At 45.2% G+C, this 24,722-nt stretch overlaps 1 protein-coding gene across 3 annotated transcripts; it reads right to left on the reverse strand.

Moving 5' to 3' along the window:
* Positions 1 to 142: 142 nt before the first annotated feature.
* PLAC8 (placenta associated 8) lies at positions 143 to 15,837 on the reverse strand. Of its 3 annotated transcripts, none has more exons than XM_059722243.1 (5): positions 15,819 to 15,837; positions 6,968 to 7,115; positions 5,793 to 5,917; positions 1,836 to 1,944; positions 143 to 284 (listed from the first exon to the last, which is right to left on the reverse strand). In XM_059722243.1, the coding sequence occupies exons 2-4, from the start codon at positions 7,077 to 7,079 to the stop codon at positions 1,840 to 1,842; spliced, it is 342 nt and encodes a 113-aa protein (XP_059578226.1). In that variant the 5' UTR covers positions 7,080 to 7,115; positions 15,819 to 15,837; the 3' UTR covers positions 143 to 284; positions 1,836 to 1,839. The 3 variants fall into 3 exon arrangements, with proteins under 3 accessions (XP_059578226.1, XP_059578224.1, XP_059578225.1); XM_059722241.1 differs by lacking the exon at positions 15,819 to 15,837 and adding an exon at positions 13,224 to 13,324; XM_059722242.1 differs by lacking the exon at positions 15,819 to 15,837 and adding an exon at positions 9,168 to 9,400.
* Positions 15,838 to 24,722: the final 8,885 nt, after the last annotated feature.

Below are 24,722 nucleotides of genomic sequence, written 5' to 3' on the forward strand. Positions count from 1 at the left end.
GAACAGATGAGAGATGTAGAGTAGGCTAGTGAATCTTGTAAGCATGCTAATGGAAAAAAGGGAATACTTTTTTCCAAGCACATTAGGACAGTGAAACTGGTTATTACTGCAGAAGTGGTTATAAAAAGAACACATGTACAAGTGAGGTGAAAAACCTTTTATTTTTTCCCTGGTAATTCATAGCAAATAAGCCAAAAGTGCTGCCTTGCTTGCTTGCATCTCCTGTAGATCTTTGTATTCTTGCATATAAAACACTGAATATGCAGAAACAAGCGGAAGAAAACCTGGAGTGACAAGGGGGGGACAAAAAGATAGTTACACGCAAGGCTAAGATGATTAACAATATACACTACCACGAATTGTACTTAAAAGTTTTAAAAGTCTTGCATTGCTCGAATGTTTAACAAATCTCATCACAAGGTAGAGCAATACTGATTTGAAAAATTTGTCTTAAAGTTACAAAGGTGTGAAGACAGGATCTGATGCATTCAGTCTTAATGGAAAAATGAAGCAAACGAGTGAAGCCTTTTTTTGTTGGTTTACACTAAAATCTTCTGGTCAAGGTTACATTAGAGTCTGATTTACACCACCCAGATTGGCCCTAACCACTGGGTCTTGTATTCATGGTATTTGGCTCAGGAACTCCAAACAGTTTTCCCACACAAGTTGGGGGGAACTTTCCTGTGCATTTTAGCTTGTATAGACTACTGATTAGCCCCTGTCCAAGGAAGTAAAACATGGGGTTGAGTCATAAAGAAGAGAATCTGGGTCTCCTGCTTCTCAGGCTGCTCTTGTAACTACTCTTAGGTTGATTGCAACTGTATTTTGTATGACGGGTGGTTCTGTTGAGGGTTTTAGGCATACTAGATGAAGCCCCTTAAGGGCTTTAGCCACATGAATGCCTAAATTTTGGATCCAGTGCCTAGCTCATTCAAAAGCTTGCTTGGAACTACCTTGCTCAGTCAAGACCAGTTTAATTCTGAATATGTAGAGACTATGAGTCTTGTTTGACTTTCAAGTTCTCAAGAAGGTGCCTGCACAAGTAAGGCAGCAGCTGAGTAATAGTTTTCAGGCACCTAGATTTTGACTTAAATAGAATTTAGGTACTTAAGTCCTACATTGGTTCAGACCCTCTTTTTAAAATAAATAAATACAGGAGTATAAATAAAACAGCACATGCTTCAGAGGGTACAGTAAAACTGTGGGGTGAGAGTGGCTGCTTCCCATGCTACAGTACTACAGCAGATCTAGGTGTTTGCTGCTTAGAATACAGGACAGCTGTGGTAGTTGTTGCTTTCCATAATACACCTTCAGGAACTGAGTCACGTTGGGCCTCTGTAAAACACAGCCATAGATTTCTTCCCAATTTATGTTAATTTTTGATCTGGTTCATTCCTTTGTGGAATAAGCCAGGTCAAATGTTCATGCCTTTTCCACTGTAGGTATTACATAGCCTGGAATACCTTTGGTTAGCCAACAAGGCTCTTTGCCAGTGGTAATTATCCTAGCTGTTGTTTGGTCTTGTGTTTCCTGACTCTGCCAATTGTAGTGATGACCATGCTTTATTTTAGATTGGCTTGAGTCACTAGAGTATGTCTCATCTCATATTAGAGCGGGCCCTGTAGCACAGACCTCACATTAAAATAAGCTGATGGTACATCTTCTATGACTATCAGTATCCATTCAGAGGTTGGACGGATGAGGATATCTATGCTGCTATCATCTGCATATTACTGATTCTACATCAGACTTTTCCATTAGACCCCATTTGTCCTAAAACTGATTTTAACTGAAACACTGCTTCTGAGGAACTTTTAAAAAAAACTTTAACAAACCTTGTTAGAAGATTCCCTGTTCCTTCCTTCTGATAATGTCTCTCTTTAACTGACAAACAGAACACATAGGACAACAGAGGGAAGAGAAGAAATCACAAAGGATGGATCCCTGTTAAAAAAACAACAATAAGCATCATCAGCACAGGCTCTAGGCTTCACAAGACCAGCTTCTGACCTGTAATACAGACATACATAAATAAATGTTCATAGTGATTTTGTACATTTCTTAGGCAATTCTGTTATTTGATGGTCTGGCATACCAGGGTTTGACTCTAGAAATACAAGGATATCACTTGGAAAGAAAAAGCATATAGCTTACAATCTTGATCGAAAACCTGTGGGAGAAAAAAAAAATCTGAAAGCAGGGTTTGATAAATCAAGGGGGGAATTAGATAAGCGATGAAGACAGAGGGTGAAAAGGTTAGTTTGGGTTAAAAAAAGGTTGTATAGCTTTGGTTGTGATATGTTTTAAGTACCTCAAGAGCTCCATTAGAAATTGTCAGATACACATTTAATTTAGAGAGAGAGAGAAATATATAACCAATGCCTCTTCAGAGAAGATTGCTTATTTCTTAAGCAAGCAGCACAGCTGTACTGTAAAGTGGCATATATTAGTAACAAATACACTGTGCTTGTATATTCCATGAAATAGTTATAAAAACCATTTACAGAGATGCATAATCATTATTTTACATATAACTTTATGTTTTTTCCCTAAGTGCAAGGTCACAAAGTGGGGTAGTGGTATCTGAGATTTGCCTCCCAGAGTCAGATCCTCTTGTTGAACCAGAGATTTCTGAAGTGGCCCAACTGGTTAGAGTACAAATTCTTATGGGAGACCGAGAAGGAACCAGGAAGAAAGGGATACCAATGGGTTATTAGGTTAGCCCAAGGTGACCAACACTGGCATTTCCACACCAGTGCTGGATAGGGTGCCTACCTTGGTTTCTCAGTATATTAGATCACAGATTAGGAGATGAGGCAGCAAAGGTTTATTAAAATACAACAACAAGAAACAGACTCTAAATGCATTAAGGGATGAGCAAAAGGAACAATATATACAGATGAATACAGAACTGTGAAAGCAACACTTTGCCATGCAGTAGCAGCACTACGGAGGCCCCTAAGGGTCCAGCAGGATAGAGCATACAGATGCAGCACCATGAATAAGCTTAGATGGGTGAGCAGAGACCCTGCCCTTAAGCAACACAAAGACTCCTCTCCTCTCCTCATGATGCAGAAGAGATCTCAATCCAAGGTGCTCTCCTCACCATGAAGGGGCAATCTCAGGTACTCTCACCTCACCCCAGAGGGGCAACCATGAGCAAGCACATGTGGATCTGTGGGCACACTACAAAACACAGATAGATCACTCTTGCTCTCACCCAAGCATACACATTAAGTCTGGGAATGCTCAATACTTGCACAGGAACTTGCTCAGGTCTGGAATGACCACATATGCTCACACAGGCCTCCCAGGCGCACGGCTAGGGACACTTCAATCAAGTTCTTTTATTCCAATGGACCCTGGCAACTGCTAGCCTATCCATCATCTTTGGCAGCCAATCATGCTGACACTTAATCTTATTACAAACTTGTTACTTCCTCACTGTCAGTCAATGGTGTTGTTCACCTTTACCTAAAAGCATGCTGAATAGAGGTGCACCAATACATCGGTCCATATCATATCAGCATCGACACAAGGAAAATTGACGTTGTCAGCAATGGTCTTTTTTTGGCTGATGTGGCTGATAATGTCACTGATAAATGCTGTGTGCATGGGTGCAGCTGTAGCATGCACGCAGCCAGGAATGAAGCCCAGCAACTTGGAGAACAACATCTGGCCACGGTCTGGCGGGGAAGGGGCATGGGGAGGCAGATCGAAGCCCCCACAGTGAGGGAGGGAATGGGGCAGGGGCAGGCATTGCCCGGCTGGGGAAGACCTGGGTGCAGGGCAGAGCCACAGCTGATCTGAAGGGTGCTAGGGGACAGCTCCCACCACTGCATGCACCCCAGGGGAGGTATGGGGGGGGCATGTGCCCCCCAGATCTGTGCATGGGGTGAGGGCAGGCTGCCCACTATGTGCTCAGGGTTGAAGTCTGCGCCAGGCTCTTCCTGGAGGGAGCTGAACCTGGGCTGCACTTGGGGCAGCTGGTGGTGCTGGGAGGGGGACTATTGCAAATTTTGGGGTGGCTGTAGCTCCCCTTCCAGCACCACTGCCACCTGCCCCAAGCACAGCCCAAGCCCAGCCCCTGCCAGGAAGAGCCCGGCGCAGCCTCCAGCCCCGATCACGCAGCAGGCAGTCCGCCCTCACCCAATGCACAGATCTGGGGGGCACGTGTCCCCCATCCCTCTCTCAGGGGTGCATACAGTGGCAGGAGCTGCCCCCTCCCCCCCCATGCCCCCTGGACAAGCCACAGCTCCATCCCATGCTCTGTTCCCCACCCCCCAGCTTGGCAGTACCTGCCCCTGTCAGACTAACCTCCATCTGCCCATGCCCTTTTCCTCCCCCCTGCCCCATCCCCCCAACAGACTTACCAGCTGGACACTGCTCTCCAAGCTGCCAGGCTGCATATCAGCAATCGGATTGGTATCAGCCGAAATGTTTGGTTAATACAACCATCGGTATTGGCCCAAAAAAATTTTATTAGTGCCCCCCTAATTCTAACCCTCCTCCTCAGTTGGTCACAAATTCAAAAGGTGAACCTCTCTGGAGGGTTCTTCAGAGAGTTGTTAATACACATGCAGGGCCGTGGAGGGGCAAGGGAAACAGGACTGGGTCAGGAGGACAGTGTAACCTGGTTAGTAGGCAGTGGGAGAGCAGCAGCCTGTCCCCTCACCCATACAGGGCTGAGGAGGGGATTATTTTTCCCCCTGTGCAGGCCAGGGCTAGGCAGAGAGTGGGGCCAGCCCGGGACAGGAGGCAGTGGCAGCCCATGTGTCTGCCAGCCACCTAAGCCAATCAGAGGTGTTGGAGCGTGAGGGTGGCTATGATCTGCCTGTGAAGTTGGTGCCTGGGGCCATGGTGAACCCAGGAAATTTGGCTCCGGGCTCTGCGATTTGAGAACATCCCTATTTATAAAGGTTGTAGGCTGCTGTTCTGTGCTAATTACCAAACCACATTGCCTCTCATTATGGCTAGGGATAGAAATTACACATAAACCGGTATACATGATCAGAAACAGTTCAAATCTGTAACACAACAATTCAGTGCACACAAGTCACTTTCAAAATGGCTGAAACAAATTTAAGATAAATGTGGATGGATGTAGTATCAGACTCAACTGATTTTGGTTAAATCAGTTTATTGAGCTTCTATCCCAGATCCCCTCCGGATTCAAGTTAACTCATAGTCCCCCAGAATCCCACAGTCCCCTACCTTCCCCACAAACCCCCACACTCGCAGGGGGGGTTAGGCTAGCCTTGGCCCAAGCTATCCGCTCCAGCTGAGCAGGGAGGTGTGCTCTAGTGCCCCCTGGCTTCAGGTATGACACTGCAGGCACGTGGCAGCAATTCTAGACTCAAAAGTGAATGTTCACTTGCTTATCGTTTCAGACTACACAGCTTAGACCAGGGTGGGCAAAGTGTGGCCCGCAGGCTGGATGCAGCCCGCCAGGCCATTTGATCTGGCTCAAAGGGCCCTTAAAAGTTTAGAAAATTAATATTTATCTGCCCCCAGCTGCCTGTCATGCGGCCCTCGATGGCTTCCCAAAACTCAGTAAGCAGCCCTCCACCCAAAATAATTGCCCATCCCTGGCTTAGACTAACCTGTGAAGATTAAATCGATTCAGGCTTTTTGACTGTCTGTATTTAACCTATAAGGGCAGCCACTTAGCAGTCAGGGAGACATGACTCAATTATACCTGGCCTACAAAAAAAAGTAGCACACCATTGTGTTAAATTAGGTGATTTGCTGCTTTGAGCATGGGTTCAACAAATGATTAAATAGTCACTAACTGGGATATTGTATTTTGTCCGGTAGAGTGTCCTCATAGCCACACTTGAGCCGCAGAGGCAGCATTCATCCATGTCACTTGCAACTTGACACTGGAGACAAAGAAAACAGAATGCTCCACACAGACCTGGGCAAACAAGACAAAACAACAAATGAGGGTCACTAGATATTTCCCCTGAATTCATGCCGATGCTTAGATCTCATCGCACAAGCAATGTGAAGGTATTTAGAAAATGGAAGGAAAACAGTTGGGATGTGCCAAACTAGAACTAGCATGAGGGAGGAAAAAGGCTCCACACGACCTGAAAGTGATGTTGGCTTTAAACTTAGATGTAATTCTTATATTCTTACTTTGTAAGGGGATATCAAAGGTGTGTGTTGATTGCACGAACTAAGCACACACTTTGTTTCATGTCAAATCCTATTAAAAGACAAGGCTCAATTTTTTTTTACAAAGATATAAGTAGATCAAGTGAACCATGGGCAGGAGGCATAGTGTTGACCTTGCCTAACTACATAATAGTAATAGTTACCTGCTTTATGGATAGGGTTGGGGTATGCCTGAAAGCAGTGGGAGTACAAGAGAGGTTTTGCACTGAGTGCGTGTGTGCGCGTGCATGTGTGTGAATCATCACTGAGTAGCAATGTCACAGCAGATATAGGAAATAACATTATAAATGACTCCTTTAAGTAAATAAGGCACCTGCTACAAGTTATGTATAAATATCACAGTTAACTGATTAATTGCACAATAAATTTAGACTGGCCAGATCTGCAAAATAAGACCGGCTGCAAGTACAAAGCAATTATAACATAACTAACTGGTTAACCGTATAGTACATCTAGACCAGCCACATGTGCAAAGTGATTATCACACCACAAAAATGACTATCCAGCTTTAGAGTTGCTACACATTTTCAAGCACTAACTTTATAACTGGTTGGCTCTCTGTGTACCTAAGCCAACCAGCTATAAAGTTAGTGCTTGAAAATGTGTAACAACTCTACAGATGGTTTTTATCCAGCTTTAATTTGAACAGGTAGCAGGGTCCTAAGTAATAAATTAATGGGTCCACACATTTAAAGTACTTCCCGGTAAAAGCCTGGAGGCAAGACAAATATAAGAATCAAGACACTGAAAGCCAAAACAGGGTGGAGATACTAGTATATCCACTTACACACACTGCAGTCACTGCAGCAGTCCAGTAGCCCTGTCTGCCAGTTACTTCTTGATGTACTAGTAACAACAGTGAATTGGGGCTGAATTGTGACAGCATGTGAATTGGCCATTTTTAATATCAGTGGATCAGGTCAGAAGTTTATATCCTGGAAAGGAAAAAAAAAGGGGAGAGGTTGTAAAGGTGTGTTAGTGACTAACCGCATTGCACACAGTCATGACATCTAATATCATGCTGATACAATTACGGAAATGATATGTATCTGTAAAACAGTACTATGTTTCTCAGGTTTCTCAAAACAGTGCTAAAAAATTATGGACTCAATATAGACATTGGATTTATGACACATTACAACCTGCCTGACATCTGATTCACCAGGAACCTGCCAGACCTGACCTCTTACACTTCTCTTCCCCACACCCCCATCTTTCTCCCCTCCCATACCCTACTTTTCTGTGCTTTGTCTTCCTAATTTCCAGATATTTCCTTTTTCAAAGATAACCTCTTTTCTACCTTGAATTACTACTCATGTATAGTCTCATTTACTCCCCACCCCACTACCTGCTTTTTCTCCCCCTTCCCTTCCCTGCTCTACCTTTTGTTTTCCTAATTTCTACCTATTTACATTCTCACTGACATCCTGTCACTTTTAGCTTCTCTCATTCCTTGGTGTCAGAACAGCAAAGACTTCGTGTGCCTGATGAAGGGTGATTACGCCTGAAAGCTTACTAAGTACTTTTTTCCAACTACGCAGTTGGTCTAATAAAAGATATCACATCTACTCAAGGAACTTTGCCTGCCTAGATCATTTTGATGGATGCAGTGAGCCAAGCTGTAGTCAACGGCATTAGACCCAGGATGAATGAAGTCAACTTTTTTCATCCAAAAAAATCACATTTTCCCATAGCATCACAGGAGTTAATTTCTCAAAAGAATGCTTGCCAGACTGAATGGCCAGCAGCTCTCCTAGGAACACTGGTTCCATAGCCATTTCCAGGTGAGTTCTGTCTCATATCCCCATTCAAACTATTTTCCTCATGTCTTTCTTTTGATTAGCTCCCTCAAAAGTTGTGTTGGGTATAAAAAGCTATCAGCAGGTATCCCTCTCAAGGATGATATATATCCTGCAGCTGCTGCATCCAGTTCACTGTTTCTCCACTGTTTCAAGTCACCTCCCACTGCTGCCTCCATAGCTATACTTGTGTGACGGGCTAGCTGGTGGCGATTTGGCCCAGGGGTTTTGAAAGGATAAAAGATCATTGGAGGGCTTGGGATTCCCTTTCCTCACCAATCAGCCCCAAAGACTCACCCTCCATGTCCCCTGATTGATCCCTCAGATCACCTGGAGGGGGATAAAAAGGGCAGGGCAGCTGACTCAGGGGTGACGAGTGAGGGACCATGAGGAAGGAGCTTCAAGGAGCTGGCAAGAGCTGGGCCAGCAGGGCAGGAGGAGTTGCCCCAGAAAAGCCTGAAGGAGTGGGACCTGCAGGCAGCAGTTAGACCCTCAGCAGCACAGTGTGCAGCCGGCCGGCAGGGAAGGCTCCCCGCTGGGCTCTAGGATCCCCCTATGAGAGGCTGCACCCAGCAGGAGAAGTCCCCAGCTCCAGCAAGAAGCTGAGCAGTGACCTGAGAGGTTCCTAGCTCTGCTTCCAGCTCCTCCAGCAAGAGGCCAGGAAGCTTGACATGAGGCAGGGATTCCTGGAAGATCAAAACCTCTAGCAGCTTGGACCAGTACCATGTGGGAGACCCAAATTCAAAGTCCCAGCTGGGTTGAATTGGGGTGAGTGAAGTGACAAGGAGAAATTCTTGGTGAAGTGGGAGGGGGTCATTGTGTTTTCCCTCTTTTCCCCCCTCCAGGTATCTAGGCCCTATATTTCTTGTTATTTGACATTTTGTATTTTGTGCATTTTGCCAACCAGTATTGTTTGTTCTGCTGTTTGTGTTTTATATTTTGTTAAACCTGTCTTTTCTCAACTGAATTAATATGTAAAAAGACAGAAACACCCAATTACCGGTGGGGGCACATTTCTCACAGGAGGGCCACGCTCTCTCCAATCTCTCAGTCCTGATCCTCAAGGGAAATTTACACAACACATCCCAGACGTGCCATGACAAGAAATGCAAAACCTGCCCCCACATCTCCACCACCTCCACTATTACTACACCCCACAACAGAGCCATCAGCATCCCAGGATCTTACCGCTGCACCTCCAGGAATGTAGTATACCTCATCCAATGCACCAAATGTCCTGATGGAAAATATGTAGGAGAGACCAGACAACAACTGCACACCAGAATGAACGCACACCGGAAATCCATCAAAGACAGAAACACCCAGTTACTGGTGGGGGCACATTTCTCACAGAAGGGCCACTCTCTCTCCAATCTCTCAGTCCTGATCCTCAAGGGAAATTTACACAACACATCCCAGAGACCAGCCTATGAGCTCCATTTCATCAACCTGCTGGATACTAGAGATCAGGGACTAAACACAGACATTGGATTTTTGATACATTACAATCTGCCTGGCAACTGACTCCCCAGCCCAGCCCAGCCCCTGGCTTGTTTACTTTTCATTCCATCCAGGAAGAGCACACACCAACTGCTGCAGCTTCCTTAGCCTGACAAACGGTTTTTGAACCCGAAAGCTTGCTTAATAACTATTCTCCAACCATTTGGGTTGGTCTAATAAAAGATATCAAATTCACCCAAGGAACCTTGTCTGCCTATGTAAGTGCCTAACCTTTACTGAATCCTGCCCCCTCGGGGCGTTGTAATGTCCCCTATACTCCCTGGTTTATACATGTTATGTTCCCATTACTGTTTTTCTCATTAAAAGGTGTGTGGTTAAGTCCCCATTGGTGATCTGGCTCTACTCTATAGGGGAAGGAGGGTCCCTACACCTCCCACAGCACTTGTGCACCTGCTCTGATCCCTTCAATTGGAGAGGGGGCACATCCTGGAGTACCACCCCGGTTACACTTGCCTTCTCTTCCTTGCACCTACTTGTTAAGAAAAGCCCAGGTTTGTAGCTCCCATGCAAAAACTCCTCTGTTTACTGTACTTTTGTCATGGGACTCCCCTGCTTGCTGTCTGCTGGGCTTCTTTAACCTTTTGCCTTGGCCACCCTTGCGTCCTTATTTAGGTTCAGTAGGTAGGTGTGTCAGGCAATGACCAAAGCAAGAGTCCTCCATCATGCTTAGCTGAAAAGCTTGTGTCCGATTCAAAACCTGCAGCCTCCCCACTTTTTGTAAAGCACTACAAACAAAAACTAAACCACAGACCCAGCAACCTACAAACATCCATTAAGCTTATCAGGAAGCAACATATTCTGTCCCAGGGAACAAAAACTGTTCCTTCTTTATCAAAGGCCAAGTCTCATGAAAGCTCCCCCATTTGCTGGAATTTCAAAATAAAGATATTCTTAGTAGACTTTTATGGCATATATTACAAAGGAATAAAAAGTCTGCAATAGATCAGCTGTGAAAATGCAGCAATGATGGTTTTATAGTAATACAGAGGAGCAGAATGAGATCTGTATTCTGATCTGTTATGACTAAATAACTTGACCTAATACCATATTTTTCATGTGAATGGCATTGTATCTTCCTTGCTGACTTTCCTGACTGCTGGTATTTCCTTACCCACTGCTGTATTCTGTTAACCTGGGTTTCCTCTTCTCTTGTCTCCTAAAACCAGGACTTTAGTTCCCGGAAAACCAGACTGAGTTCTAGTGTATACTATACAGACATTCCAAATAATAATAGGCTTGACATGGAGACCCCTTTATTTTAATCTGATATCATTTCTCATTTTTCCACTAGGGGCCAATGTTCTAAGCATCCCAAAAGCATGATTTTAATGTGATGTGACTTGAAGGGCTATACTTTGTTTAGGTAACATGATTCCCTGCTCTTTGAATGTTTAATCTGGTGTCCTAAATACAATCCAAGATGCATGGAATTTTCTTCAGATAGAGAGTGCGTATTGCCATAAAATGTGTACAGAAGAGAAAACCTTTAATTTTGCCAGAATGCAAAGGCTGGGTATTAGAACTAGGCTCTAACTGTTCCAAATATGACGGTGTTCAAGGTCCATAGTCTGCAACAGATGTATGACTGGGAAAACCTTTGTTTAGATCAGTGGTTTCCAACCCCTTTTTTCCATGCCCTGCTGCTAGGAGTGGAGTGCGGCAGCGGCGGCCCGGGGTCAGGGGAGCTCCCAGTACACGGTACAGCTTATTTTTTCTGTGCGGCCCCACCAGCATTGCCTGCACAACCCTCATTTGGGTCACAACCCAAGGTTGGGAACCGCTGGTTTAGATGCACTTACCTTCATACATGGCTCTAGTTCATTGCTAACCTTGAAGTATAAACAATGACTCCTTACTGATTGCCTTATTATTCTACAAATGCTGGAAGTTAAAAGCCAAACATGTTCTTTTTCCTTATGTGAGTTTGTTGTCAAGCTAGAAAAATGATCCATGGAAGAACAATTGTCTTTTTGCTTTGAAGTAAGCAAACAGCCTTTGGAAAACAAAGCGTCAAGTTGAAAAATGATTTTAGTAATATTAATTTCTGAAGATCAGAAACTGTATGTAGTGTTTTCACTCAAAGTGCCCCAGGCCAAATTCTGCCCTATGTTACACCTCTTCACTGATACTAAAATGATTGGACAGCTATAAGAGAAGGCTGATAAATATATATCAGTTCTTCTTTCTTCTTAGAGTTACAAACATCTGGAAAAGTTAATTTAATTCTGTTAAAAAATTAGACTGCTCTTCTCCACACGACTGCACAAGCCAATTCAGAAATAACCCCAACTTCAAAACAGTGGTTAAAAAACTCTTCTCTAATTTACAGAACATATTTCAACTGAACATGCATACTTAGAGCATTCATCACTGCAGTACCTGAGGCCAGCTGCAGACATTACACTTTTTCCCATTTAGGTGGTCAGAAACTGGTCTATACCCATAACAGAAGAGAAGTTTAGAGCATATAGATTGGTTTAAAAATGGTGGATCCTGGTCTGAGAGAGACCTGGATGGATGTTTTACAGACTTAACTGATTTCAGGTTAAACTGGTCTACCGAACTTCAGTACTAGAGTCCCTCCTGTCTCAATTTAGGTCACTGTCTGGTGGTGCCCCAGGGACCTTTGCAGCATCCCCCTGCAACTAGCCCCCCCTTGCAGGGAGATGTACTAGCACTCGCTGGGTGCTCAGCTGCTCTAGGCTGTCACAGACCCAAGTCAGTGTAGACGCAGGTAGATGGAGCGGGGCGGGGAAGGGAGCTTTGCAGTGGGACCTTATTCTTCCTTTCATGGAGCACTTGTGTGCCTGGTGCATCTTGCCAGCTGCCACTGATGCTAAACTCCGGCAAGACGCATCAGGTAGCAGGGACGCAAGTGCTCCATGGAAGGAAGGATTGGGTCCCACTGCTCAGCACAAGCCTCCCAGGCTGCCGAGTATGTCTTGCCACAGGTCAGCACCAGTGGCAGCTAGCAAAACGTACTGGGCAGCCTGGGAGGCTTGCACCAGACATCAGGGACACAAGCGCTCCAAAGAAGGAAGGATCGGGCCCCTCAGAGCCCGATCCTTCCTTCTACAGAACCGGGCCATACCCGATTGACTACAGGCACATGTCCCCAAATCCTTGCTGTCACGGCGGACCCTTCCCCAAGCCCAGCCCTAGGCTTCTAGGAGAGCCTCAAAGCGGGTAACCATGGCATGTTCAGCAGCTCGGCTGGAACTCCATTCTGCCATAACCTCAACATTACATAATAGCTATTTTGTTATCGTTAATCACTTGGAAACACAGGCGGCCAAATTTAAACTGCAGTCAAATTTTTCAATAAATGTATTGTCCAGTTTTCTGAAATGTATCCATTTAGATATGCTTATACAATGCAAATAATGGCAAGCAACAACAGACCAAAAAAAGCCTCCTTGCTCTTCACTGTGGGTGCCTAATTTTGTTAAACTTTTATAAGTTACCTGTTATTGCAAGCTGCTCTGAACTTCCCTTGGGAAGAGCGACGTATGAATCAAATAAGTAAATAAATAAATTAGCAAGATTCATATCTTACTCTTTCCTGCCTTAGCTAATTTGTTAGGAGAAAACTGAACATGTTCACTCTTTACTAGCTTCCCTCCCCAAGCAATGAACACCCCAGCAGCTAACAGCTTTCATATGTCTAATGAATCAAATCATGCCAGAGGCACACACAGATTAAACAAAGAAACATGCACATACCACTTGTAGAGCACTCTTATTCCTGGAGATCGAAATCTCTTTGGTAGTCAACTCCTTTATGTGTGTTCTTTATGCTAACAGAAAACTGACCCCTTGGCTTCGCAGTCTGTCATTGGTGGTTATAAAAAGGTAGGATGTAATGACTTGATGTAATGAGTTGATACAACCATCATGTGTTTTTACATGACAAAAAGTTAATGATAATCCAAGGATAAAAGTCTAAACTTGCAACACTTTGGAAACTTGAATTTGTTAATACAGTGTACTCGATGCATTTTCTATACATCCTCACAACTTTTTGTATACACAAAAAATGTGCTTGTGTAATAGCTATCATGAGAAACCAAAACTAACCTGATCTTGGTTGAAATCTTAGCAGTGTACAAAAGAAACTCCCTAAAGGGAAAGGAAGAATTAAAGAAAATAAATAAAAGAAAAAAAAAGACAAAAAAAGAGGATAGGAGAAATAAGAGAGCCTAAACTTAAAAAGATGATAGAGAGTGATAATAACTCAGTACCTTTATCCACCATATACAGTTTGATTGTCACCAAGCCCCTCCTGCCTTTTGTTCCAGTTATTTCTGGATATGGGCATTAATTGCCTGCTATTTTGTGGGGAAAAATGAGACTAGAAAACTAATTTTACCTGAATAATCACATGAAACCTCACTGAGGGAAGAATAAAGAGCATAATACACATTGTTTGTATATACTGTATTACAGAGAGGGAAATCTGCTGGTACATTTCTAAATAAATAACTATAAAGTCTTAATAACAAAGTGAATCAAGGATAATGAAAAATAAGCCACACACACATAGGTATATTAGGCCAAACTAAACACAAATTCTTTAACCATGCAGCCTTTTGCAAAATTGTGTTATAGAATAGGATGGGACCACATTTTTCTCAGCCAGTCTGAAAGCTTTTTTAACCCCATATCCAGTTGTAAAATTAGTCATGAGCGACTGGTGCCTCCTGAGTTTGGGGTGAGGGGGAGGCACTTGCCCTCCCAGCAGCCAGTTAGAAACTGGGGAGAAGGGTCCCCCCACAGCAGATCGCGCCAACCAGGGGGCTGGCTTTAAGAGGTAATGCTGCCCAGAACTGCCAGCGGCGCACCTGAAAGGGCCAGGGACGCACCCAGAAGGGCCTGAGGTACTTCTCCTGGCGCCCCCACTCACCAACCGACACTCTCAGGGGGGCATCAGTGCTCCTGCCTGCCCCCCTGTCCACCGCCTAAGTGGGGAACACTACTGTCAGGGGGTGCACATGCACCCCTGTGCACCCCCTATGTGTAGCCTACTAATTCAATTAGTAGTATTAGCAACATATTAATATGCAAATTAATGCTAAAATAATCACAAAGACCTATATGTAAAGTTCTCTAGCTATCAAATGTTTTTCTTTGTAAATCTATGTAAATTTAGCAATTAGTCTTATTTTTTATTCAGGACCCAGATTACAATTGCTTCTTTCTACACAAATTGTTTTAGCTATTATAAGCAAAAGACTGTAGGGGACCTTAACAGAATTACAAGACTACTTTTTGTTCCAAATTCCCCTATTCTTTTTACTCTAAGTAAGCTTATTAAGAAATACGTTTCATATTAATTGGCTGGTAAAGGGATTCTGTTTAAACTATTCCAAATTCCTAAAAAGAGCAATGAGAAAATAGTTGGGGGGGGGGGGGGGGGTTCTCGTGAAAGAACCTATGTCACCTGTGATAGCAGTTAACACAGATGTATAATATATCTATAAAAATAAAAAAAGGTGTTAAGTCCTGTCTCAAGGAGTGGCAGTGGGGCTATTCAGGCAGGTCTTGTAAAACGACATTCCTACCCCAATCTTTTCACACAGTGCCAACATTTACCTCACCCAGCTGTCCTTCTAAAAATAACTAAACATAGACTGAATGCAGACTGTATACCATTTTAGTGAAAAACTACCATAAACGCACATTCAAACCAGGTTTTTTATTTTAGACAAGTCACCTCCCTCCCCCTTCCATGAACTGTTCTCGTTTTTCAGCCTTTTCATATAAAAAATGCACATGAGCAAAACAAAGGCAATCCAACAGTGTAAAACTGATTACTATATCCATATCCACCCATGACATAAAATGCAGGTCTATATTAAACTATCCTCTGGAAAAGCTGAGGGTACTTTTAATTTCTGTTTTCTCAAACTATGCCCCTTTTTATTAAAATAAGTATGATATTTGCAAACTTTAAAGGAAGGGAGTTTATTAACCTGATTAAACTTGGATTTATTAAAGAAAGGAAAAGCCAATGGAACATCAAGGAAGCCTCTACTCATAGTATTTAGAGGCAACAGATATTAGCAAAAATTTTGTTTGACACGTCCAGCAAAATACAAATGAGAAATTAGAAAACCTAAACCACCCAGATACAACCATTTACAGACACAAGCACTTACAGGGTGCTTCAGATTCATAAATTGCCTGGTGGGGAAGGGAAGAGGGAACAGGGCACTCAGCACAGGTGATAAGAGAATTGTTTTGCTTAAGAGTGGAAATGCTAGTACACATTTGAATCTTTTGTTGACTGAAAGTTGTCCAATGTTTGTTGTCAAATACCTTTCTTTAGGATGTGGTAGACAAGACTCCACCTGAAACTCTCCCCAGTCTCTCCATGAGATGCTAGATGGTATAGTCACAAACAGGATTATTTTTAGCACACGTTGATCACATCCAGACAAGCACAGCCAGGCAGTATGTGGCGTCACAGACACGTCGGAGGTGCCATGTACTGCACGTTTTGTTGTTCTCCACCCTGAAAGGGAGCAGCATGGAAGGTTTTTTTGAACCCTGGATACCAAGGGGTCAAAAAAATCTGCAGAAAAGAACCCCAAACAAAACAGAGTGGCACATGTGGTGGCAGCACGCACTGCCCAAAGCCGGAGCCCAGCTGGCCAAGCAGCATTCTGCTGCTGGCCAGGCTCCGCGCAGCAGTGTTGCCACTGCTGCAGCTGTGGGAGGCCCCTAGGACCCCAGGTAGGACTTCTGGGGTCAGCATTGGGCTGGCCCCAGCCTCCTCTACCTCATCCAGGGCAACTTGCCACGTGCCAGAGCACACACAGCATAGGCATTCCCTGGGGACAACTAGTGGTGGCATAAGGCATGCTGCTGCTAGTTGTCCCCAGGGAACCAAATGTCCATGCATGTCTGGACACAGACACTGGGTGCATCTACACATGAAATTAATGCAAAGCAACAAACTCTGGGGCAGTTTGCACTGGAGTAAATTGTTCCCAGGCACAGCATCTACACATGCGCCTGGGACAGCAACAATTTAAGCAGAGACAAAGCAGGCCCTCAGTTGACTGGGCTGACTGGGCGCAATTTATGCCGGTAGTCAGTGTCTACATGTGCGTGTCAGTGCAGTAAATTACTCTGCCATAAGATAGTACTGTCCCTGACAGTATTATGGTGGAGTTAAGGTAGATGGTGATGCTTATTAGGGAACTAATTAGTCTACTCTACAGTAAAACACATGTGTAGATTCACTCACTTTATGTATACCTGGTAATTGTGCGGGCTGGTAACGATCCGAGGCCCTTTTTTTGCGCCGCGGGCTGTGGCCAGCAGCCCGGACACGCCGGGTCGGGGAAGGCAGGCGGCACACTAGAATTAGGCACGGACGCTTAATGGTTGTTTAAGATTGTTTACTTACACCGAAGATGGTCGCGGTGTAGGCTGGAACATTTCCAGGAATACTTCGCTTAAATCCTAGTTTAAGGACTCAGAAAGAACTCTGATTCACTCACACGAAGTTTTTGAGGCTCCGTGGAACTTTGCGCGCAGGGAAGGGTATGTCGAGGGATCGTTCGGCGACGGGGAGAAGAATCGATAGGTGATCAGTCTATCGATCAGCTTAGCCGCAAGTCAAATCTCCTTAGAGGCACTCTGCAGCGTGCTCAAAGTTCTCCGACTTGGGCGGAAACCACTCAAGCCTCTTATACGGCTAGCAAGCCAATCGCTAGCCGCCACGTAGGAATAATTTAGAACTGACCAATAGTGGGGCACAAATTTAAATATAAATGGCGGGAACTCCTTGCAACGTGCATTTCTGTGTTGCAACTAAGAAATGCACCCTGCAAAGAAAGCTACAAACGGCGGGAAAATAATTCAGCAGTGCCGAAGCACACACAAAAAAAAAAAATCACACCCTTGGGTTGTGACATCCCCCCTTGCTGAAGGCATAGCTAAATTATGCTGCATGCCCGTTATTTGAGTAATTAAGAGCTCTTATCACGAGTCGTCGAACAAAACGAATAAACACAAAATTTGCTAACATAAGAAGTTCGTCCTCCAGGGATCGAATCAAATAATAACCAACACAAATACATATACACATAATCAGATTCATAACAAAAAAAACTGCACGATCAGGGCTTCAGTGGGCGTCATGGCGAAGTCGCGCGTCAGGCCCTCACTTCTTTCGATGATGTTATCCTTCTTGGGGCTTCTCTCCGCCACGCACTCTGAATTCTGGATCTGTAAACAAAACTCTCAAAAAAAAAAAAATAACGCATCTCAACATATTTACAAAGTTTCCATGGAACTATACTATCATTTCTATATAATACAAGTGTTTGCTACTCTAAACTACCCTCTCTTGCACACTCAACTAGATGAAATCTAGCAAGGAGCCGTCGTCTAATTCTTCTAGGTAATGGAAACCTAACTCATAGGCCAGTTGCCATTGGCCTGCGTCCCCTAAAATCTGAAGTTGCTGCTTATTGAGTCCAGAACGCTGTAGGAGAAATCCAAACATGTATCGCTTCTCTGGTGTTCTCTGTGGCAATGATGGAAGATCGGACTCGTGGTGTTTTGTGCCTTGAATCTCGGTTGGGTGTCGACGCTCCCGATCACCAGACAATCTTGGCTCCATCACGATACGCAGTCGGGACAACTGATGAAGGAGGTTACTCAAACTCCATAGACATGAGTTCCAGCCATGAGACTATAGCCTTGTCAGACTCCATTTCAGATTCTTTATACAGCTCCTGTAACTCTGTCCAAGCACGAATGCGACTGGTGGTAGCACAAACTCCATCTTGCGCATCAGTCACTGGGTTGATCGTGGCTATGGGACAAGCTGTTCTTTCGGGAGTTGATGTTGTTACAGGCTGAACTGCTGCTGCAGGAGTCTCTGCTGCTGTGGGAGTTATTGCTGTTATCGCTTCAGGCAGGAGGGGCGGATGCACTCCTCCACTTGATTCTCCCTTTCGTTAGCAGGAAGGCATGGTCGTCAGAAATGGCGCTGCGTCGATGGACGGAGTCGCTGACCAAACTCTCGCGGGTTCCTCCGAAGCTCCACCCTTCTTTTCCGGTTCTTCCACGCGGTCTCCCTCTTGCTCGGCGCCATCTTGGGCTGGCATTTCAGGATTCTTTTTCTCAGCCGCTTCTTTGACCGCTCGAACAGCCACACGCAGCTGGGCTTTCAAACTTAAATTCTTATGCATTAGATCGGTTACAGTACGAAAAGTTGCAGTTAACACTCCCCCCTTGTCATATTGTGGGGCCACCCTCTCATCTGCGGCGCGTTCCTCCGTCTCCAGATCTTCGCGGAGCTTGGATGGAAGCTCGCGACCCCTTAATTTAGACGCCACCATGAAGGGGGCGAACCGGCCGATCGGCACCGGTTCTTCACTCTCCCGAGCACATCTTAGGCAACGGGCACACTCCCGGGTGAGGGTCGGGTTCACTTCCCCCGCCGGGTTGACTCTGGCGAGGGACACAGTGTCGAGGGGCCTGAACAGGACCCGCTCATCGCTCATCATACACCTGAATGCCGCAGGGTGCAAATACACTTCCCTCTCTTTTGGGGCTCCGTCTTCGGAAGCTCCCTCTTCTCTCTTCAGCGAAAGACGTCCGCTGATAAATCTCTCACCCGTTCCGCCCGCCTGGTGGTAAGCGATATGCGCCTCCAGTTCCATAAGGTTTTCTACTTGGGGTTTTCCGCTGCGCCAAGGGCAGTTCTTAACTAATTCTAGCTCCATCGTGCCTTCTCTTGATCCCATCCTTGTCACCATGTGCGGGCCGGGAACGATCCGAGGCCCTTTTTTTGCGCCGCGGGCTGTGGCCAGCAGCCTGGACACGCCAGGTCGGGGAAGGCAGGCGGCACGCTAGAATTAGGCATGGACGCTTAATGGTTGTTTAAGATTGTTTACTTACACCGAAGATGGTCGCGGTGTAGGCTGGAACGTTTCCAGGAATACTTCGCTTAAATCCTAGTTTAAGGACTCAGAAAGAACTCTGATTCACTCACACGAAGTTTTCGAGGCTCTGTGGAACTTTGCGCGCAGGGAAGGGTACGTCGAGGGATCGTTCGGCGACGGGGAGAATAATCGATAGGTGATCAGTCTATCGATCAGCTTAGCCGCAAGTCAAATCTCCTTAGAGGCACTCTGCAGCGTGCTCAAAGTTCTCCGACTTGGGCGGAAACCACTCAAGCCTCTTATACGGCTAGCAAGCCAATCGCTAGTCGCCACGTAGGAATAATTTAGAACTGACCAATAGTGGGGCACAAATTTAAATATAAATGGCGGGAACTCCTTGCAACATGCATTTCTGTTGCAACGAAGAAATGCACCCTACAAAGAAAGCTACAAATGGCGGGAAAATAATTCAGCAGTGCCGAAGCGCACACACAAAAAAAAAAAAAAAATCACACCCTTGGGTTGTGACAGTAATGAGCCCCAGCAAGTAGTTTGTACAGTCAAGGTACTTAATGCTTGAAAGATTGTTGATATCCACCCACAAAAATCCTAACTGTTCCCATTTTTCCTGGACCATCGCAGCTAGAACAAGGTTCTAAGAGGCATCTAAGATTGTCTTGAATAGTTAAATACATATTTTGTTATGGAAAATAATATTTTGTTAAAATGGTTATACTCTAATAAATGGCATGAGCAGCTCTGGTCTTTTGCTTTGCGCAGCAGTTTGTTGCATTCAGTACTTAGCTTCAGTAAATCATTTTATCCTGAAATGTTTAGAAGAAAGAACATCATTTGATTTGGGGCCTGGTAAATAAAAAAAGTAGAGAAGTGACTGGAACAATTCATCACTTATCTTCACTTTGATGGCCCTGAGTCCTAGGAAAAACTTTACTTAAATCTATTTCCCATTCTTGCTTTTTTCAAATCCCTCTTGAATACAAACTTCTGCAGCACTGCTACAAGCAATGAGCTGGACTATCAAGAGTTAATTACTAGTACAGGGATACAAGTGATCTGTACAGGAATACAACCCTCCCTCTCTCTCAACAATCCACAACTGTTCTAAGTGTACACAGCCACTCCCAAGTTATCCATGATCTGACCCCATCACACTTTCCTCTTTTCCCTCCCTTTGTGTTTATTGCCATTATTTGTATGTTACACCTGCCAGGCTTTCAGGTTTCCCAGGGCACAGGATTTGTCTTCCTCTGTTTTCTGTGGCAAGCCTAAGGTACATCTAGGCATTGTACAAATTGTAACTATGGGTTAGAAACTACTTAGCTCAGAAACACTTCATAGTTTTAACTGTTAATAATTAATATAGTTTGTGAAGGGAACATTTTTTTTTGAAGGAAGGGCAAGGGCTATCTGGTAATGCAGCATCATCTTGTTTATCGTCTGAAACTGGTTTCTTTATAACGAGCATGAGATCCACCTAATTCCAGGAAAACAACAGGGTCATTTATTGTAGATAAGACTGGTGCAGTTTTCTTTAGTGAAATGCTTTCAAAATGCTTACCAATGCAGTCAGATTCTTCAACTTGGGCAGAAACTGGCTGAAAGTTCCCAAAGAGAAAAAGGATGTTTGTGCAGAATTGCAGGATGTAGCCAAACTTCCTGTATTTATGATCTGGTTGCTCCTTCATTTTGTACACAGCTTTTGTAAAGCTTTCTTGATTGGTTTCTCTATCCAAATCCAAAGTAATATTTCTCTCTCATTGCTTGGATGAATGGCAATAATTAAAGATGAAAGCATTAAAGTGACCTGAAGAAGAATGCTTTGCATCCAAAGGCTTGTCCAGCTTGAGCCCAACTCTACACTTGGTGCCATAAAAGACATCATGCAAAAGATCCTTCCTTCTTGAGTAATTAACAGTGTCATTAACGGGGGTTGGGATGTATTCTAAGGAACAGTAAGTTTGGGGGGGAACGCTTTCTCCAGAAAGGGAATTAACCATTGCTATGGAAGATATAGATTTAATAGATTTCATAGACATTAGAGCTGGATGGGAGCTCACAAGATCATCGGGTCCAGCCTCCTGCCCAAGAGGCAAGAAGTTAAGAGGGGTCAGATCACCCCAGCAAGATAAGCATCCAAGCGTTTCTTAAAGGTATCCAGAGCAGGTGCTTGGCACCACTACTGAGGGGAATCTGTTCCAGACTCTGGAGACTTGGATGGTAAACAAGTTTTTGCTTTTGTCCTGTCTAAAACAGTCTTCCAGCAGTTTGTGACCATTAGACCTTGCCTTCCCTTGGGATGCCCTGATGAACAGACATTTTCCCAGGTCCTGATGCACACCCCTTATATACTTAATGGCTGCCACCAAGTCACCCCTGAGCCTTCACTTCTCCAGGCTGAAGAGTCCCATGCTTCTCAGCCTCTCCTCATAAGGCCTATTCTCTTGACCTGTAATCATGTGTGTGGCTTTCCTTTGGACTCTAGAAAGGATGTGGAGAAGCTTGAGAAAATATGGAGCCCAGGATTGGATGAAGTATTCCAGCTGCAGCCTCACTAAGGCTGAGTAAAGTGGGAAGATGACTTCTTGGGTTGTGCTTGAGATGCATCGGTAGATGCAAGCCAGAGTTTTATTTGCTTTGCGGCTGCAGCATCGCATTGGTAGCTCATGTTCATCTTGTGGTCAATCATGACGCCCAAGCCTATTTCAGTCATGGTGCTAGTGAGTCTAGCACTGCCAAACCTATAAATATGATATGGTCTTTTTCTCCCGAGGTGGAGAACCTTGCACTTCTCCGTGTCGAATGTCATCAGGTTTTTATCTGCCTACCTTGCAAGCCTGTCCAGGTCGGCCTGAATTGCCAGCCTATCCTTAAGAGTGACCATACTTCCCCATAATTTGGTGTCATCCGCGAACTTAGCCAGTCTGTTTCTGACACCCGAATCCAGATAATTTATGAATACATTAAAGAGTACTGATCCAAGTACTGAGCCCTGGGGGACATCACTGGTCACCAGGTGCTATGATGACTCAGTTCCATTGACTATCATTCTCTGGGGCCAACCACAGAGCCAGTTCCCGAGCCATCCAACTGTAAGATTGTCAAGGCCACAGTTCCCCAATTCTACCATAAGGACATCATGGGAGATCAAGTCAAAGGCTTGTTTTGAATTCTAAATATATGACATCAACATCTTCTCCTTTGTTCAGGTGATGTGTCACCTGGTCATAGAAGGAAATGAGGTTGGTCAGGCAAGACCTACCCGCAACAAAGCCATGCTGGCTCTCTCTCAGAACATTGCCTTCCATTGGCCTGTTGTTAATGGTTTCTTTGATGATTTTATTTACAAGATCTTTCCAGGGACTGAGGTCAAACTGATTGGCCTGTAGTTCCTTGGATCTTCCTTCCTTCCTTTCTTGAAGATAGGCACCACATTGGCCCTCTTCCAATCTTTAAGAATGTCTCCCGAGCACCACAAGTTCTCAGATATATTACACCCCTGCCCTTCCTTGCAACACGATTCCTCCTGTACAAGGTGCAGCCATCAATACCTGTGGTCCAGTCATAAGTGGAATCCCACCAGATCTCTGTTATCCCTATGAGATCATATTCATTTTCGCTTAGCAGAAGGGCTAGTTCCTCCTGTTTGTCCCACATGCTCCTGGCATTTGTGTACCGGCAGGCTTAGCTGCCTTTGAAAGGCCTGGAGTTCCCTGTCCTCTTAGAAGAGTCCTATCCTTGGGCTGGCATCGGAGTGAGTTCCTTCGTGTTACCTGACCTGCTGATTCTGTTTGTTACTTCCAGAGCTTGCACTAGTAATTGCCTGCCCATCCCCTGGTGATCTTCGTTTAAAGCCCTGTCAATCAGGTCAGTCATTCTGGCCAAAAAGAGCTTCTTTCTTATCGGAGTGAGGTGGAGGCCATCCCTTCCCACCAAACCACTGCCTCTCTCTCTGAAGTATGGTCTGTGATCAAAGAAGATGAAGCCTCCGCAATGGCATCAATGCCGCAGTCTTCTGTTGACTTCTTCAGTATGTCTCTCCCTCCTGTGCCTGTGACCTGTAACTAGAAGGATCAAGGAGAAAACTACTTGTGCCCCCAACCTTCTGAACCCAGCCCCCAGAGCCCTGTAGTCACTCATGACCTGGCCAGGATTGCTCCAAGCCATGTCATTTGTGCCCACGTGGATGAGGAGCATCGGGTAGTGGTTGGAGGGCCAGATGAGTTTAGGAATCCTCTGCAACATCCCGGATATGGGCCCCTAGAAGGCAACAGACCTCAGGGGCCAGGGGATCAGGGTGGCAGATCACTCCCTCTGTCCCTCCCAGGAGGGAGTCGCCTACCATGACCACCCTGTTTCTCTTCTTAGGGGCAGCAGCTAGCTGCCTCCCCTCATCCAGAGTTGGTGCTTCTGCTGACGTCTCTGTTGGTGGACTGAGAGGTGTGTACCTGTCGCTTAGTTCCAATGGAGGAGTGACCCTGGTACCACGTGTTTGGGACCTGAGATGACCATCTTCCAAGCATCCCCCGCATGTGGCTCCCAGTTGATCTTCCTGTTGTCCATCTTCATGTGCGGGCCGGGGGTGAGCCGGGCCCGTCTTTGCGCACGCGGGCTGTGGCCAGCAGCCCGGGCACGCGGGGCTGGAGAAAACCGCGGGGCGGTTTGGTACGTGCGAGCTAGAATTAGTTACGGAGGTGTAGTGGTTGATTGAAAAGATTATTTACTTACACCCAAGATGGTCGCGGTGTAGGCTGGACAGTTTTCCAGATGCAGCTCCGCTTGAGTTCTCATTGGAGGACTCTGACAAACTCGGTTCTTTGACCCCGGAGTGGTTTAGACTCCGCGGGTTCGGCAATTCTTTCCTCATGGAGTGGCTTAATCTCCATGGGTTTTGTTCGGTTCCCAGGTCCCCCAGAGCTGTTAAGACTCCGTGGGTTCGAAAATTGGGTTCGAAGGATAGGGATACGTCTAGGATTGCACTCGGCGATGGGGAGAGGCCAGAGGCTGTTTAGACCTCTGTTGCCTGCTTGAGAAAGGCGCGTTGGGTCCGCAAGCGTCCACATCGCTTAGAGATCTTCACACAGCGTGAAGTCTCCTCCTCCTGGGGTTCATTAAGTTCTCCAGTTTTCCTCTCTCTCCGACTTGGGCGGAAACTACCCAAGCCTTTTGTACGGCTAGCAAGCCAATAGCTAGCCGCCACATGTGCCTACATTTAGAACCGGCCAATAATGTGGCGCGAATCTAAATACAAATGGCGGGAACTCCTTTGCACCGTGCATCTCTGTGATGCAAAAGAAAT

Source organism: Alligator mississippiensis, chromosome 2 (assembly GCF_030867095.1).
Source record: "Alligator mississippiensis isolate rAllMis1 chromosome 2, rAllMis1, whole genome shotgun sequence".
In the NCBI taxonomy this organism is placed as follows: Eukaryota; Metazoa; Chordata; order Crocodylia; family Alligatoridae; genus Alligator; species Alligator mississippiensis.